Below are 17,187 nucleotides of genomic sequence, written 5' to 3' on the forward strand. Positions count from 1 at the left end.
TCAAAGTATTTCACGTCTTCTGCTTGTTGGAATTGAGTTAAATAAGAATGAAATAAAATACCAAACAATTACAATTTTTGAATATCATTATTAACATAATTTAAACTTTTTGGACGATGATGCTAAAGGTCAAGGGTCAAGATAGGACAACGTAAATTAAATCCGAATTTCGTGCTTCGTGATGATTGATAGCTTCATTTGATGTATAAGCTCACTGGCCAGAAATAATAACCCGACGATCAAGTTGCCTAAAATCGAATTCATTGTAAGCAAAATTAATTTATGACTATTTTATACTGATATGTAGGGATTTCGTGTTTTTCTATTATCTATTTTGAAACGATTTAGTTTTTATTCAAACGTTTGTTATGCTTGTAATCTTTGTACGAGATTTTGAACGTAAAACATTACAATCAGACGATGTAAAAACTTGCGAAATGCATCAGCACGTGGAGCTTGGAGCTTATGTGTACTTTTCACTGCTATATCCTCGTTCATGTTATACAAACTATGGCTAACGTAATTTTACCATAAATTTTCTATTTTTGCGTCTTTATATGCACTTGATTTGCTTGAAGAATTTTTTATTCTTTATCTTGCTTAATCACTTCATATTAAACTTACATGAACTCTTATCTTGCGTATATTATTCGAACATTACGTGTTCAATCTTTCAAGATCCTGAAAGAGGATAGTACGGGTCACAGGTCAAAATTGAAAATGGTTGCCAAACGCGTAGACGCGTGGCCGGTAGCGATAGATCCGTCTTTTTCATCGTGCAATGACGCCACCAAACGAACACCACAAAGATTGCGTCGATAAATTACTTCTGTACTGTTGAAAAGGTGAGTGAATGCAGTATTTTACATTTCTTCCGGCGAAAGTGTTTTGTCTTACCAACCAATTTGACCGGGAGGAATCAGCAGACAGGGATGTGCACACCCAGTACGTACACAGTGCACGATTTGTGTTACGTTGCATGCTTGTAAGCTCAAAATACTGTTCGCATGGGATACGTATGTATGATATGGCATTGGTGTTTGACTGACTCTACCAAAACATTTGTCATCTGTGGAAAAGTCAGCCAAACATTTTCAGATCCGGAATGTTTCAGTGGTAGGTTAAATGGATTTTAACCCCAAACTATATTGTCTGTTCACTACTTGGCTACCACTGAACCAGGTCTAAAAAAGACTAAAGCATCCGTTTTTAGGGTCTATGGTCTAAGGCACAAATGACGAGAAAATCATGTACTTGTGATTGTTAGTCACGGTCAGACCTGTAATTGTTGATATGTGCTGCAAAATGACCGATTTGAAATATTACGTCTGAAGTGAGAGAAAATGAATGAATTTCGATTTTTTATCGCAAAATGACTGGATAACTTGCTGTGAAGTCAACTGACGACTACTAAACTACAGCCGAGTTGGCTGTCTTTCACCTTATATCCATTCCACAGATTCACCTTACAGTGGTCATTGGTAGCATTCAGGTCACATACAAGAAATATCACCTAAACAATTGAGTTAGGAGAGAACTATTTGATTTCTGGGGATGGAGGATAACTGGATTTGGGGAAAATAAAAATTGTCAGCAGGTGAAGGAGAAAAAGTGATCATGTAATGGTACAAGAGGACAAAAGTTCCATCAGATTTGCAAATTGCTGCCGCATGTAGAAAAATAATTTGATGCAGGACTTACAATAGAAATAAAATTGCTGTCACAGTGAGGGGAAAAATTGCTGGTATTCCCGTTTCCTCAACCCCTAAAAATTAAGTTGTTCTCCCTTACTATCGAGACCCCATTCATAAATTAAGCCAAAACAACCAGACATTAGCACAACTAGTACAGAGCTCAGTGCTATTGACTTGTGTCCAAGCCATTGTGTTCCAAGTTTGAGGAATTTTTAAAACACGAATGTGACATTTGATAGAACAATTAGTTTCTGTTTGGGCTCAGTTCAAAGTAAATGATTAAATTCCTTTCTTTTCAACCAGCAGACTATAAAGAAGCAACGTCGACTGATACAAAAGGAAAATGCCAGACTAAGTTGAGAAATTCAACTGATGTTACCTAGTCACCATGGCTTCTGAAATACCTGGATGCAGAGGCTGTGAAAAGCTGCAAGAAGAGATAAAGAAAGTGAGAGAGGATTATGGTCGCAATTTCACCACAATCAAACAGAAAATCATTTCAACAGACAGACTGATCAAGCAGTACAGCAGTAAATGCAGTGAATTGGAAACGCAAACGAAACGACTTGATGATGTGACAAACAAGCTGTATTTGAAAGAACAGGACTGCAACGCTCTACAGAAACAGTTGCAGACAGCATTGCGGCAAGTTGAAACAGTCAAACAGGAACTGAATGAGTGTAAACAATCCAAATTGCTCATCATTCAGCAAAAGGCAAACATTGAAAGTAAACATTCAGCCTGCCAAAATTTATTTGAGCAGTTAGAGAAGAGATTGGAGCAGAAAGATGAACTGACAGAGACCCTCAATGAAAAGTGTAAGAACTTAAAACAGGAACTTGACAAATCTCAAAAGCTGTTGGCTAAACGAGACAAAACCTACGACAAAATGAAAGAAAATGTTGAAGTTTATAAACAGCAGCTTCAAGCAGAAAAGAGGAGTAAGAAAGCACTTGAAAGACGCTTGGAAGGAGCTGAGAAGTTGTTGAAGAAATATGAAGATATGAAGAGGAATGAAACCAGAAGGGTGATAAAAAGGTATGATGATATCCAAGCGGATGACTGGGCACAGTCAAGTTATGGTGAAAATGAACAGTTGGCACACATTCACGACAAAAAGGAAAAGTTAGAATCTGGAATCTTTTCAGAGCTCCAGTCTGTGATTCAGTTTTCTGCCTCTGAGCTTCCGTCACAGTTAATGCCTCTTCCAATGTCGCCTGTGTCATCGCAGTATGATACCGATGAGGAGCTTGATAGTGTCTGTGATGAGATAGATCGTGCATTGGACTGCCACATTGGAGATTCTGTCTTGTCTCCAAGTAGTTATAGAGATCAGAATGAAAGTAGCTTACTGTGTGATCTCCAGGAAGGGTGCCTACCTGCAGCCGATGACACCAAAGACGAAAGACAGCAATCATTCCGCCAAGATGATTCAGAAGTCACGTCAATTAGTGAGGTCACCAATGAAGAAGCTTCCTGTCACGTTCAACAGAGAAACATAAACAAAACAGCTGCAGGTAGTGAGTCTGTGCCTGTCCCTGATGCACAGCCGAGATGTTCAACGCCAAAACCAACCAGTGCAGAAACCAAGGATATGGAGAACAGTGTTTCAAGTGACTCCACCACAGATGATTCATTTGATGATATTGATCAGAAGGATGACAGTAAAAATCAAATAGATAACATTGCTGTGGATGACAAAACACAAATTGATAATGTTGACGAAGATGCGGTTGTGTCAGAAAATTCAGAGACTCGGGGAAGAGGTTCAATATCAGTCAACAGTTCACACAGTGTAGAAATCAGTGAGGATAGATTTGTCAACATGTCACCCTCAGAAGAGGAAACTGCGTCTGCATCATCCAAGGATTTCAGCTCAATGACACAAAGAATGCAAGAAAACAATGTTGAGATCAAGAGTATTGATGTTGGTGACTCTGAGAAAAGTACTAAACTAACTGTGCAAAATCAGCTGCCAGAAACAGAGGATACTTCAAATGCATTTCATGATAAGGAAGAAAGTTGTTCCAGTGCCCAACAAGGTGATTTGCTTCAAAATGCAAGTACACAAGACAACAGCACCACTGACTCTTCAGAATGTGTGACCAAGTTGCAGGGCAAAGGTCAAGGTCAAGATCAGGTTGAATTGGAATCTAAATGCAAACCACAGTTATTAACTGACAAAGTTTGGTGTTCTAGCACTGACATTACTGACCCACCAATTGGAAAGACAAAGCAATCAGAGGACACTGCTGCAGCAACAGATAGCGTGGATCAAACAAAGACAACACCAAAATCCAAATCTGAAAACCATGCCAAAGAAGCTCAAGGTGCAGACTCTGTGACAGTCCTCCCATCATTGCTAAAGTCTGCACTCCAGGAATCTCAGTCAAAGGTTATTAATGATGTGACTGGACAGGAAACAAAACAGGAATTGCAACATAAGAAAGACATTCCTGCTAAAGATGGTCACGGAGTAACAAGGACATCAGTCATCAAGGAATCCCAACCAATTTTAGAAGCCAACCACAAAAAACTTCCACCTCAAACGGTAACCGGTGAACTTGATGAGGTCAAAGTTGAAAGTGCAGAGGGTGACAACGCCATCACTCGTAAACGACCCTACACCAGGTCACAATCAAGGGACAGTAATTCTGATGAAAGAGAAAAGAAAAAGAAGAAAGTTGAAGAGGATGGTGTTGAAAACAGACAAAATTCCTCCAAAAACGTGTGTAAAGAAAATGGTCAAGTTAAAAGTATGCCAAAACGAATTGCTGATCCTAGTGTGTTGACTGAATCAATTCAAAATAGCAGCCACAATATTATCTCAGAGACATTGAAATGTGATAGCAGCCCCGGTGTAGTCACCAGAGCCAAAGCAAAATTACTTGAAAAGAGTGTAACAAAATCCAAGTCTCCTCACCTCAGGCAGTCTCGGAAAAGAACTACGGGCGATGATCGCGCAAATACCAATGCTGCAAAGAAAAGAGAAAAGAAACTGAAAGCGGTCTCTTTGGCAGATCCTGAAAACAGCAGAACCAGTCTTGACACAGATGATGATGACATGCTGAACACATCTGAGGTATCTGCACAAAAGAAGAGTACATTATCTAAAGAAATGTCAGAGTCTATATTATCAGCATGCACTCTTGATGAAAGCAACTGTAGTCAAGCTGATGCTTTGCCAACAGAGAATGTGAAGAGTACATTGAAAACTGAATCATCCAGACATGCTACAGAGCTGACAGCAAAATGCTCTTCACCAACTGCGTTTAAAATATTTGAAGCGATTTCTGACATGGCTGCATGGGACCTGGCTCCCCCATTATCCCCTCTGCGAATGTCTCCTGTAAATCTGACTGACACCCCTGAACCGGAAGTGGAATCTCCCATGTCGTGCATCTTACCTTCCCCGCCAAGAATTCTGTCACCTCCTTCACAGACTGTTAACGCTTGTGTGACAGGGCAAACTGTAGATCCAGAAGTTGAAAATACCACTAGGACGAGTCATTTGAGGTCACCTTGCCAGTTCAAGGCCACAGCACCAAAAGATGCCATCTCTGTTAAACCCTATCCCATGGGTGCAGCAAGAAGCCTCCTACAAGCCTTTGACAATGACACTCATGACAGCTTACAAGATATTGCCGACAGCAAGGACGACTTTGGAGTGAATAACAAAACCAGCAAAACAGAAGATGGTAGTGATGCAAGCAGAAAACCAAGAGAGAAGTTTCTAATGAAAAATGCAGGCGACATTGTGGAATCAGTCAGTGAGAACAACATTGTTGAAGTTGAGAAAAACAGAAAATGTAGTGATGGTGACCAGATCTCTGACGTCAAAATTCCAACTTCAGATAGAATTAGCGGTGAAGAGAACCAGACCAACAATGCAGAGAAATTTGAATCAAACTGTGCCAGGAAGAATGAGACAAAAGAAGACGACTTTGATTTGGCTGATTATGATGCGTTTGATGACGACTCTGTTCTCGTCAACCCAAGAGAGCATACAGGTCACACAGCAACTATCGGTAGTCCAAATAAACCAATCGGGGATCTGTGGGCAGACATAGCTACCAACAAAATGCCCGATGAAAACAAGAAGAAGAAGAAAAAGAAACAGAAGAAGAGGAAGAAGAAAGCCAAGGGAAATGTGATAGCATCGCCAGAAGCAAGTACGCCCTCACTTGCTGATGCAGAGAAATGTCTCGAGACTGTGCTGCATAAAATCAGGTGTATGGCTGAGTCCAAAGCAGTCAATGCTGTCGTGTCAGCTATTATTGAGTACACTGTGAATTTTTCCGTGGATTTGATGCCCGTCATTGCCTCTAAGTGCCAGAACAACAACGACAACACCAGACCAGTTCTGACGCCACAGGAAGAGAGCATCGCTGCAGCGCTCTCAAACAGACTCAGAACCCGGCCGCAGAAAGTGCAAGAGGGAATACTGACAGGTCTGCACAAGGGTGTGATGGCAAGAGGTGATCTGATGCAGTGTCTGTCACTGTGCAGGATATACACAGGCCTGTCCAGACTTCTGAACTGTAGAGAAGGCGTTTGTGTGCTGTGTTACGATATGTTTCAACAAGACCACCCAGACAAGCTCCACCATTTGTTAGCTATTGTTGGTGTGTGGCCAGCAATACTGAAAAAACATAGTAGCAGTCTACAGCCGGTAGTCAAGGTGCTGGAGTTTGCTACGCGGAAAAAACTTGAAGCAGTAAAGGATCCTCAACAGAAAGAAGTGATTGAGAAATACCTGTCACTCATGTGCAGGTGGCAATTTGGAAAACAGTCGGCAGAGAGTATATCTGAGGAATTCATTGTTGATATAAAACAGAAAATTCTAGTTGTTGAACACAATGGAGAGACCAAGCTCACAGCAGCAGGATTTGAAATCAGCAAAGCAATGGAGTTACTCGCACAGTACCAGGGCTGGGAGTGGACAAACAACTGGCTCATCAGAGAAGCCTTCTGGCCTATGCTGAGAGAGTGGAGCCAAAAGCTGAAAGAAGACAAGAGTACGAACTGTAGTAGTGTTATAATGCTGTTCCATATCATCACTGGAGTGAGCGTCATTGGTCATGCAACAAACAAACAATCCGTGGTTGAACTTCTGAAGATGATGTGTGCAGTCTTAGCACAGACTACTTTACCATGGGTGGTGCAGTGCAGTGTAGCATAGATGTGTCCTCCACCTGGCTATCTCCCATCCAGCGATGGGTGTCTCCGCACTTGACACATGGATAGCTCAAGCACAGAGACCCGTTGGTCTGGACATCAAGAATGAACTTGAAAAACTCAAGGTCTATGCGAAAGACACTAAATAGCTAGGACTGATAACAAACAACTGATTTAGTTGATTATGGCTTCCATCTTTTTATACTTGGGAAATCATCAGTGAATGCAAACAAGAAATGCATCACATCAAATACAGTTGCCAGAGAGACATCTACAATTGCTGTGTAAGAATGCATACAATGCAAGACTTACATAATTTGAAACCTGTTTATTTTTTAACTTATTCAGAATTTGGTATAACATGCCAGAAGATTTTGAAATGACTCGCTTGAATGCTTCTTTATCGTGCAAGTTCACATTTCACCATCAGGTCAAGTTGGTTAAAACTAATGAAGCACTACATTCCTCTCAAAAAATTGAGCATTTGAGGGGCCCCTGAAAACATTAATACTCTAAACATAATTTTTACAGACTTGAGTCACTATAACAGACCAAGCCAAGTTAGACTGAAAATAAGTATGGTTTTGGCTCAATACTGCTTTTTATGGACTTGACAGGTGGGGAAGTGATACTGTCTGACAGGAGAAAGATTAATTCATCTCCACATGAACATAGATTTTTGACTATATGTCTGTATATCAGCATCTGGTAAAGAGTGGAAACTGAAAATTTAAATTGACTACAGTAGAAATTTAACCACATACAGAAATCAACATAGAACAGTGTTTATTCCTATGTGAGTGTTTATTAGCATATATTTGTTTGTACTGCTGTATTGTCCACTTTCCATAGTATGCTGTAGCATTGAAAGTGACATTTTGTTCCAGAGCTGGCCCATTGCTTTGCAGTTGTCAATTTGCAATTTGTTCACTGATTCTCATGAGACGTGATACATGTATATCTTTGTATGCCATGCTTTGTACCTTGTCACCGTCAACATCGAGACAACTATTACTCTATAAAAGTGCAATTGATTTATGTAGTTTGTAAAGATTTGATTGGACAAAGCACCAAAAGATGACAATCTGCTTTCTCAGTGGTAACTTTTTCAGTCATGTCTTTCTTATGTTTTTGATCAAATTACTTCACCTTGCATGGGATTAAGTATATTTATGTGTACATGGGTCAAATTTTGTCGTTGTGTATTGTACGGGTGAATTGCTGTAATGAAAGGGTGACTTATATCACCTGATTGTAATGTGTAAATAGTTGAATGTCAAGGGTCTTATACAGTTTTGTTCAGACAACTGAAAGATTGCTGCATATTTATTGTGCGAACTCTTACATAGTTCGTTTGATCTGTGTACAAATTACCACACATTTGATTGTCATCCAATAACAATTTTAAAAAGTTAATAGATATGAAGAGTGGGTTTGCTTTGGGAAGAGAGTTACAATTATTTGAGGTTAAAGTACAATATGCTCAAGATACATGCTTGACTTTTTGGTGCAACAGGTACTGAAAATGTACGGGTTTTGTATGCATTAAACCAAAATAGTAGAGATAGCTCAGAACAGTTTACAAATTATGTGACCTAACCAGAATCTGCAGTTTCAAATGATAGGGAAGCGGTTCGTCCTTTCTTAATGGAGAATATTTAGAAATGTGAGCAGTACCAGGTTTTCACAATAGCCATTTTATGTTTTCATATCAGTCTGCCAAAAATTTTTCTCTTGGAGCACACCAAATACCAGTTGATTGCAAAAGGTAGTTGTATGCAATTTTACACTTTTGGCTGAAATCAGTTGTAGTTTGTGTTTTCTGATTCATTCTTTTTTTTGCTGAGAAAACTCTTTCACTCTTTAGTTCTGCCTGCAGCTTGTAACTGTGGTGTTTATGTATGAGACATGCTGCTTTAAACTGTATCACTGCCATGGTAGTTACAATGTAGTATTTGAACTGAGTACATTTATTGATTGTATCTACATAGTATGCAAAGATAAGGCAGCTACTTGTCCATTGTCAGCTGTGTTTATATTGTTGCTACATAACATATCATGAGAATGAATACTCTTTTGTGTTTACTGTAATCCCCAACATTTTCATAACATCAATGAATACAAGACACTAATCACATGCTGTTGGCCTTGTTCAAATCTTGAACAAACATGAATCATGTCAATTTATCCTCTGTCCATCTACCGGTATTTAAAAATGTCAAGCTATTCTGTTTGCTCCTTCTCAAAACCTTCCCCACCCTCCCACTTTTATTTTGTAGCAATGTATTGTGGGAAGAAATTTCAATGACAACCAAGCGTACATTCTTAATGGGGCTGTCTTTGTCAAGAAAACAAAGTGAAGTACACAGAGCCATGGTGAAAATGTCTGATGTATTTATTTTTGTACTTTGTATTAAAAAATATTTTGTAGAAAAGGTTTCTCATAAACAAATGTACAACCATAAAACTTAAACTTAATAAGTAATTCTTTGATTGGGAAATGTGTTCCTGATCTTTTGACCAACTTGTATTTTCCATAATGTGAAGTCTGACTAGTACTTAATATTCCGTTTTTCATTTTCATTTTTCCCCCAAAACAGAAAAGGCAATATCTGGTCATTTTTATAAGATTTTGCACAACTTGAGCGTTGACGCAATGCTGTGCAATCCATGCAAGTGTATTTGCTGGTGAAATGTGTGATTTCCATGTATGGTTCTGAATGGCAGTTTTCTGTATCCGTAACTTGTAAGCAGATGTACATCTCAGTCATGGTGGCAATAAAGATAAGTGATATCCGGCAACAGTCTCTGTAACTTTTATCATTTAGTGGGTTAATCCAAAACCCAGTGCTCTAAAATATAAGTCACAGTTGCCCATTCCAATGTTGTACTGTTCTGATGTACAGTACACAGGCTGCTCAGACTGATTTGAACAAAAGTCATATGACATCCACATGATCCACTGTGGACCAATGACAATGGAATCCTGATCATACAAGTTCTCCACAATCTGTGATGACAACTTTCTCCGTAGGTTTCCCAGATTTTGTTCCCACCGCTTCTATCTTCCGGACTATGTTCATTCCATCAATCACTTTACCGAACACAACATGTTTGCCATCAAGCCTGAAAGAAATTTCACAGAGTTAAAATTATTCAAGGTATACAGAAATTCTCTCATGGAGCTCCTTTGGCTTAACATGCAAACCGGCACATTGCAAAGAATATTGAGTAATACATATGCTGAAGCTTCACACATCAAAGGAACCTGACAGTGAAGTGGAACATGAGTTCTTGTTGGTTCATCCATAGACAGTAGAGAAACGTTTGTCTACTGTCTATGGTTATTTAATGTTTGAAATGTGACAAAGGGTGCAATGGACCTTGGGGGCATATATCTGGACTCTCAAACATTTGTAATACCTTGATCTACCACTTGTTGGAGCTCATTTTGAAGCTCATGAAGTAATTTAAAGAGAAAATTTAATTTTTATCGATACATTTAACATAAGAATGTCTACCTTTTGAATTTAAAATATCAATAAATTTCAGGTAATTTGTTTCAATAGTACCAAATTTGAGAAGTAACTCATTGCTTTTGAAAGGCAGTGGTGTAAAATTTTGTTGAGGAAAGTTTGAGCAAAAGTTTATGTCTTGATTTTGAGAAATTCTAGCATAACAGCTTTCATTTTAAGTAGAGAGTTGGTTGTGTTGCAAATAAAATGATTCCATTGTGAATGATCAATATCCACAGTCCCTGAACATTCAAACTGTGCGTTTTGATTATTAGAGACCTTTGCTGTCATGGAGTAGTACCAATGTCATACATGGGTGAACTTGATGTTGCCACTGAGGTATTTATGCGGTACGTACTATATATCTTATCTTGATGTGGCAAAAAGTTATCAAAATGAGTGGCACAGTATCTTCATCCATACATTATACTAAGAGATCCTATATCCGACATCAACCCCCACCCAATATGAAGTTTGCCTCAGAAAACCAGGTTTTCAACAACATTTGGAATGAAGAGGGTTAAAAGCCAAAATAATTGTTCTTCAAAATTGTGAAAGTAAGACACTGTGCAAAAACATGCCAAAAAAATTAAGCAAAATTCCTTCTATGTGCAAGTGGGCAGGTACAATATACTCAATTGGCAATCTTCATCTCATCACAACCTGGTATTTTCGTTGGTGTGAATTATCCAGTTGAACTGCACCTTACAGTATACTCACTGAGATGTATATTAACTGACCACTGTTACTTTGCTGTGAACTGAAGTGTGACTTTATTGAAGCCAAATGTTGTATTCTGAATCCTGCATACCACAAAAATACGTCATGAACTCAAATAGGAATCATAAAAAGTCTATTTTCTTACCAGTCTGTCTTTTCTGTTGTCAGAAAAAATTGTGAACCATTTGTATTTGGTCCTGAATTTGCCATTGATAGTGTTCCTGAAATCCACAGTAGAGAGAGAAAAGTTATTGAAATTGTGTCAGAAATGGAGATTCTTTGTAACTGTCTTCATGCAAGCTGACATTATGTAAGTACAATGGTTTAAGAATGAGAATGCCATATTCTGTTTTGACAAAGTGACACTCAAAAGACTGTAAACAAAATAAACAGCAAAGCAGCACAGGATTTGTCACATTGATCAGATGTTATATATTACAGCCTATGTCTCACATCCACTTCAGAAAATGGTTCCTTGTGTGATTTAAGTCAACAGTTTGGTAGATAAGGACACGGTAAAGACATGGAATGTTTGTGCACCATTATCCCTACATATTGGTAATCTTATGATGTAATATTACCACCATCTACAAACCATTCAGTTGCAGTAACATTTCAAAATTTCCATTTTATTCTGATGAGGCGTTTCATATTACCATAACATTACCATAAGACAGACAGATACAAATGGAACTCACCAGGACCAGTGTGTTTTAAAACAAAATTTTCATCTTCAAATTTTTTACCATAAATTGACTTGCCACCAGTGCCGTTATGATTTGTGAAATCGCCACCCTGACACATCTGATGACAAAATCAGTTAGGGGAAAATAATCTGTTTTAAAAGAGATGAATTTTATGAAACACATTTCCTGTCTGCAGGATCTGAGAAAGTATCAAAACTTCAAGATATCATAATGAATTCCTGTAGTTTGTCTCATTTTGATCATTCAAAATTAAACAAACCAATTCACACTACGGTACCCTGATTAGCACAGAACGGCAAAATTCAATTAATGGAACAAGCAACTTCATCAAAAGTTGTAAACTTTACACAAAGTTCAAGTTGGCAAATTTTGAACTCAAGATTGTCATCTTCTCTCCAATACTTCTCTCAAAGAAAGATCACTCTTTTCCATAAATGAGCATAATAGTCTGAGGTCAAAGTAAAATTTTTTGATTAGACAATTTGAAATTCAAGCTTGAAAAACAATGCGTATAATGTACAATGCCCCCTTAATGACCAGTGAAAACTCAGTTATTGTAAACATGATTTTCACTGACTAAACTTCTTATAACATACCATAGGTGAAAATATGCATAGGTTTTAGCTCAATACTGCATTCTACTGACTTGGCAGATAGGGAAGTAACAGGACTGGTAGGAAAAGGTTCACTACTGGATTTTTACTGGAGAATCTGCTTCAAGTTGTCATAGTTGTCAACTATGCATGGATCTTGGACAAGCTGAATGGTTCACTATGCCAAAACAGTTTGAAACACATTAGTCCCTAACAAACATGAAGTGTATGCAAATAATATGATCCATAAATTTTATTTCATTATCTTGTCTACAAAACAAAAAAATTCAACCTGAAAGATCAACACTGTGAGGGCAATTTTCTCAGTGACATCTGTTTTTTAGTAAAAGGATACAAATTGTGGAATGACTCTGTGGAATGAACTGCCTTTGAAACCAAATCCTTTTTCATGTGTGCACAGACAGCGGAAGTTTTCTGTAACAGAATACACAGACCCAGGTTATGGTGACTATCTTCTTTGGTGCAAATGATAATTTTGACGACAATGAGGATATTTGTGATGATAATGAAGATGGTAGTGAAGATGAAAATGATAAGGATGATTATTGTAACTATGACAATGATAATGGTGAAGATTGAAATAACAATGATGATAATTATCATTACTCTGCAACACCACAATCAAGATGAAAACACTATTAATGAGACAACTTCATCTCTATTGCTTTCACAGGTGCTATACAATTAAGAGAATATTATAAATGCAAATACAGTAATACTGAAAAGTATTGGTATTCAACATGAATAGTCCATGATTCTAAGGTTAAAGGCAGACAGTTCATCCTGTCTGAGTGACTTTCTTGTTGATAAACACTGCCTATTCTCAGAAATTGATGATGCATGTTGAGCAAATGTGCAGCTAATTCAGCATTTGATGCATGTTCATTATTCACCGGTTTTGAAACTTTCCAATCACTGCAAGACTTTACCAAATAAACTGTGGTTACATCCCTTCATTTATATGAAGTTTCTTTGGTAGCGTCTGCCAGTTTTCAGTACAGCCGTCATTTTTAACATTTTGATATACATAGGGGATGATGGTATACGGTATGTTGTGTATAGCAACAGACACATTGTATGGGTCCCATACACACAGCAACAGATGGGACGACTCCCTCCCCTTGAGTAATAACAAGCTGATTGTATCAGAGGACTTCATGTCACAGCTGAGAACAAACTTACTTTGGATAACTCTGAGTCATTTTATTAGATCAGAAAAATCTGCATTTCTCATAATTTTGAAGAGTTGAATCAATCGTTAATGAACATACACTTACCAGCTGTCATTGGTACAACATCAGATCTCAGTAGCATGCTAATCCTACCAACTGTTTTATTTCCTATTTTCATATCAAAATAAACTTGAGGGTTGGCCTTTGACCTCTTTGCTGGGGGTCCTCCAGACTGAAATACAATGCACATCTTATTTATGTTGGAAGTGAAAACAAACTTGTTACAATCTTATTTTATTTTACATTTGGGCAATTTTTTATGTGACATGTAATGTATTTTACTTTGTTTAGGTGGCAATGTTCAAACCACCCTTTGGGACTTCCATAAACTGAAGTCCAGTACTTCAAGCATGTGTTTTGGTAATATCCCACAACAACAGCATTTATTGAAATACCTTACACTTACACTATTGCTACAATGCAATCATTGTTCTGAGAGCTGTCCCTGACATGACACACATTCAATTCATGTTCAACCAAAGAGTTACGGTTGATTTTAAATCATGAGATCATCAAGGTGGTTCTGACATTTTATAGGAGTGGGTGACATGAGTAAACCTAGTGGTTTGACCACAACTTGTTTATAGCTTTGAGTGGTGGCTTTGTCATTCAAGGGACCAGTCAGATGTGTTGATACCAACAGACTTGCTTGCTGAAGTATGTATACAGGGTAAGTGTTTCAAGCAACCGAACCTATGCTATTTTAAACCCTCAGATCCTAAACATGTCTTGACTTTTTTATAAATCACATATGACTTTGCCAAATTTTGCAGTTTTTCTGAAAAATCACATCCCATCACATGTAAAACATAAAAAAGTTCTCAACTGACCTACCCTGTCTCCTAAAGGCATGTTAACAGAAACACATGGTTTTTTCATTGCTTCAGCAAAGAAGACTGCTGCACATCTGGATTTACACTGATCTGTGAACCACCTAATACTGAACGGACTGATTCACCATTATTGAATAAAGTCTCCACATACCTCATCAGCTTCTTCTTTCCTCTTTGTTCCTCTCTCCTCGTCTCCACCTTCTCCATCTTCATCCTCATCTTCTTGATCCTTCAGAGTTGCCCCAGCATGTTTCCTAAGCCAACTGTCTTCTGACCACACTGTACACGAGGAGTCAAAGATGTGTGATGAAAACCATTATACTATGACATAGTAACATGTGACTACCACATGACAATCACAATGCTCACATGACCACCAAATGGCAATCATCTGATAACCAAGTGAACAGTTCTTTCCTAGCAGCTATATTGTACAATACTGGATTACAGGGTTTTTTTTGCCCCACTCTTTAAAATATACTTTATTTGGCTCCTGCTTTTTAGAAGTACATGAACTGGAAAATATGGTTTATTGCATCTATGGTATAAAAGATCGAGCCAATTATGGCAAAATTACTATATATTACTTCCTACATACACTTGGTATCAATGCCACGGATGATGGCAATTTCTACAAACTATTATTATAGCGTACCCTATGAGATAGCATCTTTGTCTAATATATTAATGTGACATTGCCATTGGTGTATGCATGCATAACAGTTTTCCAACTCCATGAATTTTTGGTAATTTCTGTTGGACTCAACTTTGACAATTTAAATTCAGTCCTCCAACTTGCATGAAGAATTTGATAGCCCATCCTGTGAATGTGATTCAACTACCTGTTTTTCTGTTCAATTCACCATCATCACATATGTCATTATCACATTGACTTCTATACGGCAGTATTGGACCCGACTGAAATCAGGAGGTGACGTGTGTATCTTTGTAAACAACACTTACCTGGTTTATTAGCACCTTCTTTGATCTTCATAGGTTTGGCCAAATTTACTCTGATGGTTCTTCCAAATAATTCAGAATCATTCTGAAACAAACATAAACAAATCATGTGGACTTCAACACTGTTTCCATATCTCCTATGAAAAGTACAATACAATGGAATGTAACATGCAGGCACATTTTGTTGGGATTTTAAAATTTTTGTGTAAACAGATTTGATCAACACTGCATTTCAAAATTACCAGTTAGTGCTTTCTACACTTCAAGAAATCTGTTAAAACATTGCGATAAGGACTTTATGATCACTATCAACACAGATGCCTTTTTGATCAAATATTATCACATACTAACTTGGATGCAATAACTTTTGCCCAAAACAGCCAAAATATGATATTTCTATCAGCATTGAAAACAGAATTTGTGCATTACAGTGTCTCTATTGCAATTTATCTTTGTCTTAATTTTGGGGCAAATACACTTTTCAACTCAATCTTACCATGTTGTCAATAGCTGCTGCCGCATCCTGAAACAGACAGTACAAATTATGTTATCAGTGATTACAGTAAATATAGGCGTAAATGAAAATGAAAGTATTATTTGGCCGTTAGAAATTTATCTCCAAACTTCAAAAATACTTGTCATCATAATCCAAAAGCTGACACAATATTTAAAAGTGATTCTGAATCTTATGCCAACTTTAAAACACAGCAGTATCCACTGATATGCACAGTACAGGCTGTGCCTGGCTTTTGAACGTGATTTCATTCCGGTGCAAAGTTTTCCTAATCGACAAGTAACCTATGACTGGTACAGCTTTTATCAATCTGTATCTGAGCCAAATACTTTCAAATAAAACTTACTTCGGGTGATTCAAACTCCACAAATGCAAAACCTCTGTGTTTCTCAGTTTCATAGTCCAATGGAATCTGTATGTCGACTAAATCACCAAAGGGTATGAATGCTGCATGTAAAACTTTCTCATCAACTTCTTCAGCTAAGCCACCTTGAAAGGTAAATCAGATTACATGTCAGTGTGTATTTGATTAGGATTCATCAACACTTTCAGACCTGACTTTCTGATAACAGACCTGAATTTCTTTTATACATTGTGTAGTTCAGGCATGAGAGAGTCATTGATGTTCTCAATTACACCCCAGGGCCAAAACTTCTCTTCTTTATCTTTTTCAATTGCAGTCCCAAAAGGGAGTGATAACATGAATCATTTAGAGTAATGCAATATCTTTATAAATTAATTCTTGCCAATCAAGATTTTTCAACACACTCAGATGTTTCACTGATATTGTACGAAGACTACAATATGTTTCGCAGAATTTTGATGACATTTTGCAGTTTGGGGTTTGTCCTAGCAAGATACAAATAATTGACATTCTGATTTAGCAGCCATATGTGATATCCGCGATAAGAACTCTGGTTCCGAGAGTGGTCACTGTTGTCACTTTGTCAGCATATGGAGCTCTGCAGTGAAGTTCGGCCGATAGGAAATATCGGAATCGTGCCAATTAAATTTTGTTTGATAGAAAAATTAATAGAATTAATTTTTTCCGTATCCCTTACCCAAAAAGAGCTTTTAAAGTTTGAAATACACTAGTACTCACCGACGTATACGATACGTTTGTTCGCAGCCATTTTTATAACCCTTGATCAAGCAGCGGGGGCAGTACATGTTACCGCGGTATACGCGGTATGGCACAATCCAAACAGTGGCGGCGCTCT

General features: G+C 37.8%; 2 protein-coding genes across 3 annotated transcripts; one reads left to right on the forward strand and one right to left on the reverse strand.

Moving 5' to 3' along the window:
* The first annotated feature begins 471 nt into the window (after window positions 1–471).
* Window positions 472–9,674, forward strand: LOC139133863 (putative leucine-rich repeat-containing protein DDB_G0290503). Of its 2 annotated transcripts, none has more exons than XM_070700632.1 (2): window positions 472–845; window positions 1,998–9,674. In XM_070700632.1, exon 2 carries the CDS (start codon window positions 2,083–2,085, stop codon window positions 6,874–6,876), a length of 4,794 nt encoding a protein of 1,597 aa, XP_070556733.1. In that variant the 5' UTR covers window positions 472–845; window positions 1,998–2,082; the 3' UTR covers window positions 6,877–9,674. The 2 variants fall into 2 exon arrangements, with proteins under 2 accessions (XP_070556733.1, XP_070556732.1); XM_070700631.1 differs by having other exon boundaries at window positions 2,001–9,674.
* Window positions 9,245–17,177, reverse strand: LOC139133866 (peptidyl-prolyl cis-trans isomerase E-like). The gene is made up of 10 exons (XM_070700634.1): window positions 17,070–17,177; window positions 16,314–16,456; window positions 15,950–15,976; window positions 15,457–15,538; window positions 14,645–14,772; window positions 13,706–13,832; window positions 12,763–12,842; window positions 11,806–11,911; window positions 11,253–11,328; window positions 9,245–9,998 (listed from the first exon to the last, which is right to left on the reverse strand). Exons 1-10 carry the CDS (start codon window positions 17,098–17,100, stop codon window positions 9,863–9,865), a joined length of 936 nt encoding a protein of 311 aa, XP_070556735.1. The 5' UTR covers window positions 17,101–17,177; the 3' UTR covers window positions 9,245–9,862.
* Between the last annotated feature and the right edge of the window lie 10 nt (window positions 17,178–17,187).

This window comes from Ptychodera flava, chromosome 5 (assembly GCF_041260155.1).
Source record: "Ptychodera flava strain L36383 chromosome 5, AS_Pfla_20210202, whole genome shotgun sequence".
NCBI lineage: Eukaryota > Metazoa > Hemichordata > Enteropneusta > Ptychoderidae > Ptychodera > Ptychodera flava.

Coding starts and splice junctions, on each gene's coding strand:
- LOC139133863 (XM_070700632.1), top strand. CDS start 2,083: ATGGCTTCTGAAATACCTGGATGCAGAGGCTGTGAAAAGCTGCAAGAA.
- LOC139133866 (XM_070700634.1), bottom strand. CDS start 17,100: ATGGCTGCGAACAAACGTATCGTATACGTCG. Junction 15,977..16,313: donor TGGAGTTTGAATCACCCGAA/GTAAGTTTTATT, acceptor TGTCTGTTTCAG/GATGCGGCAGCAGCTATTGA. Junction 11,912..12,762: donor ACAGAGTCATTCCACAATTT/GTATCCTTTTAC, acceptor TTTTGTCATCAG/ATGTGTCAGGGTGGCGATTT.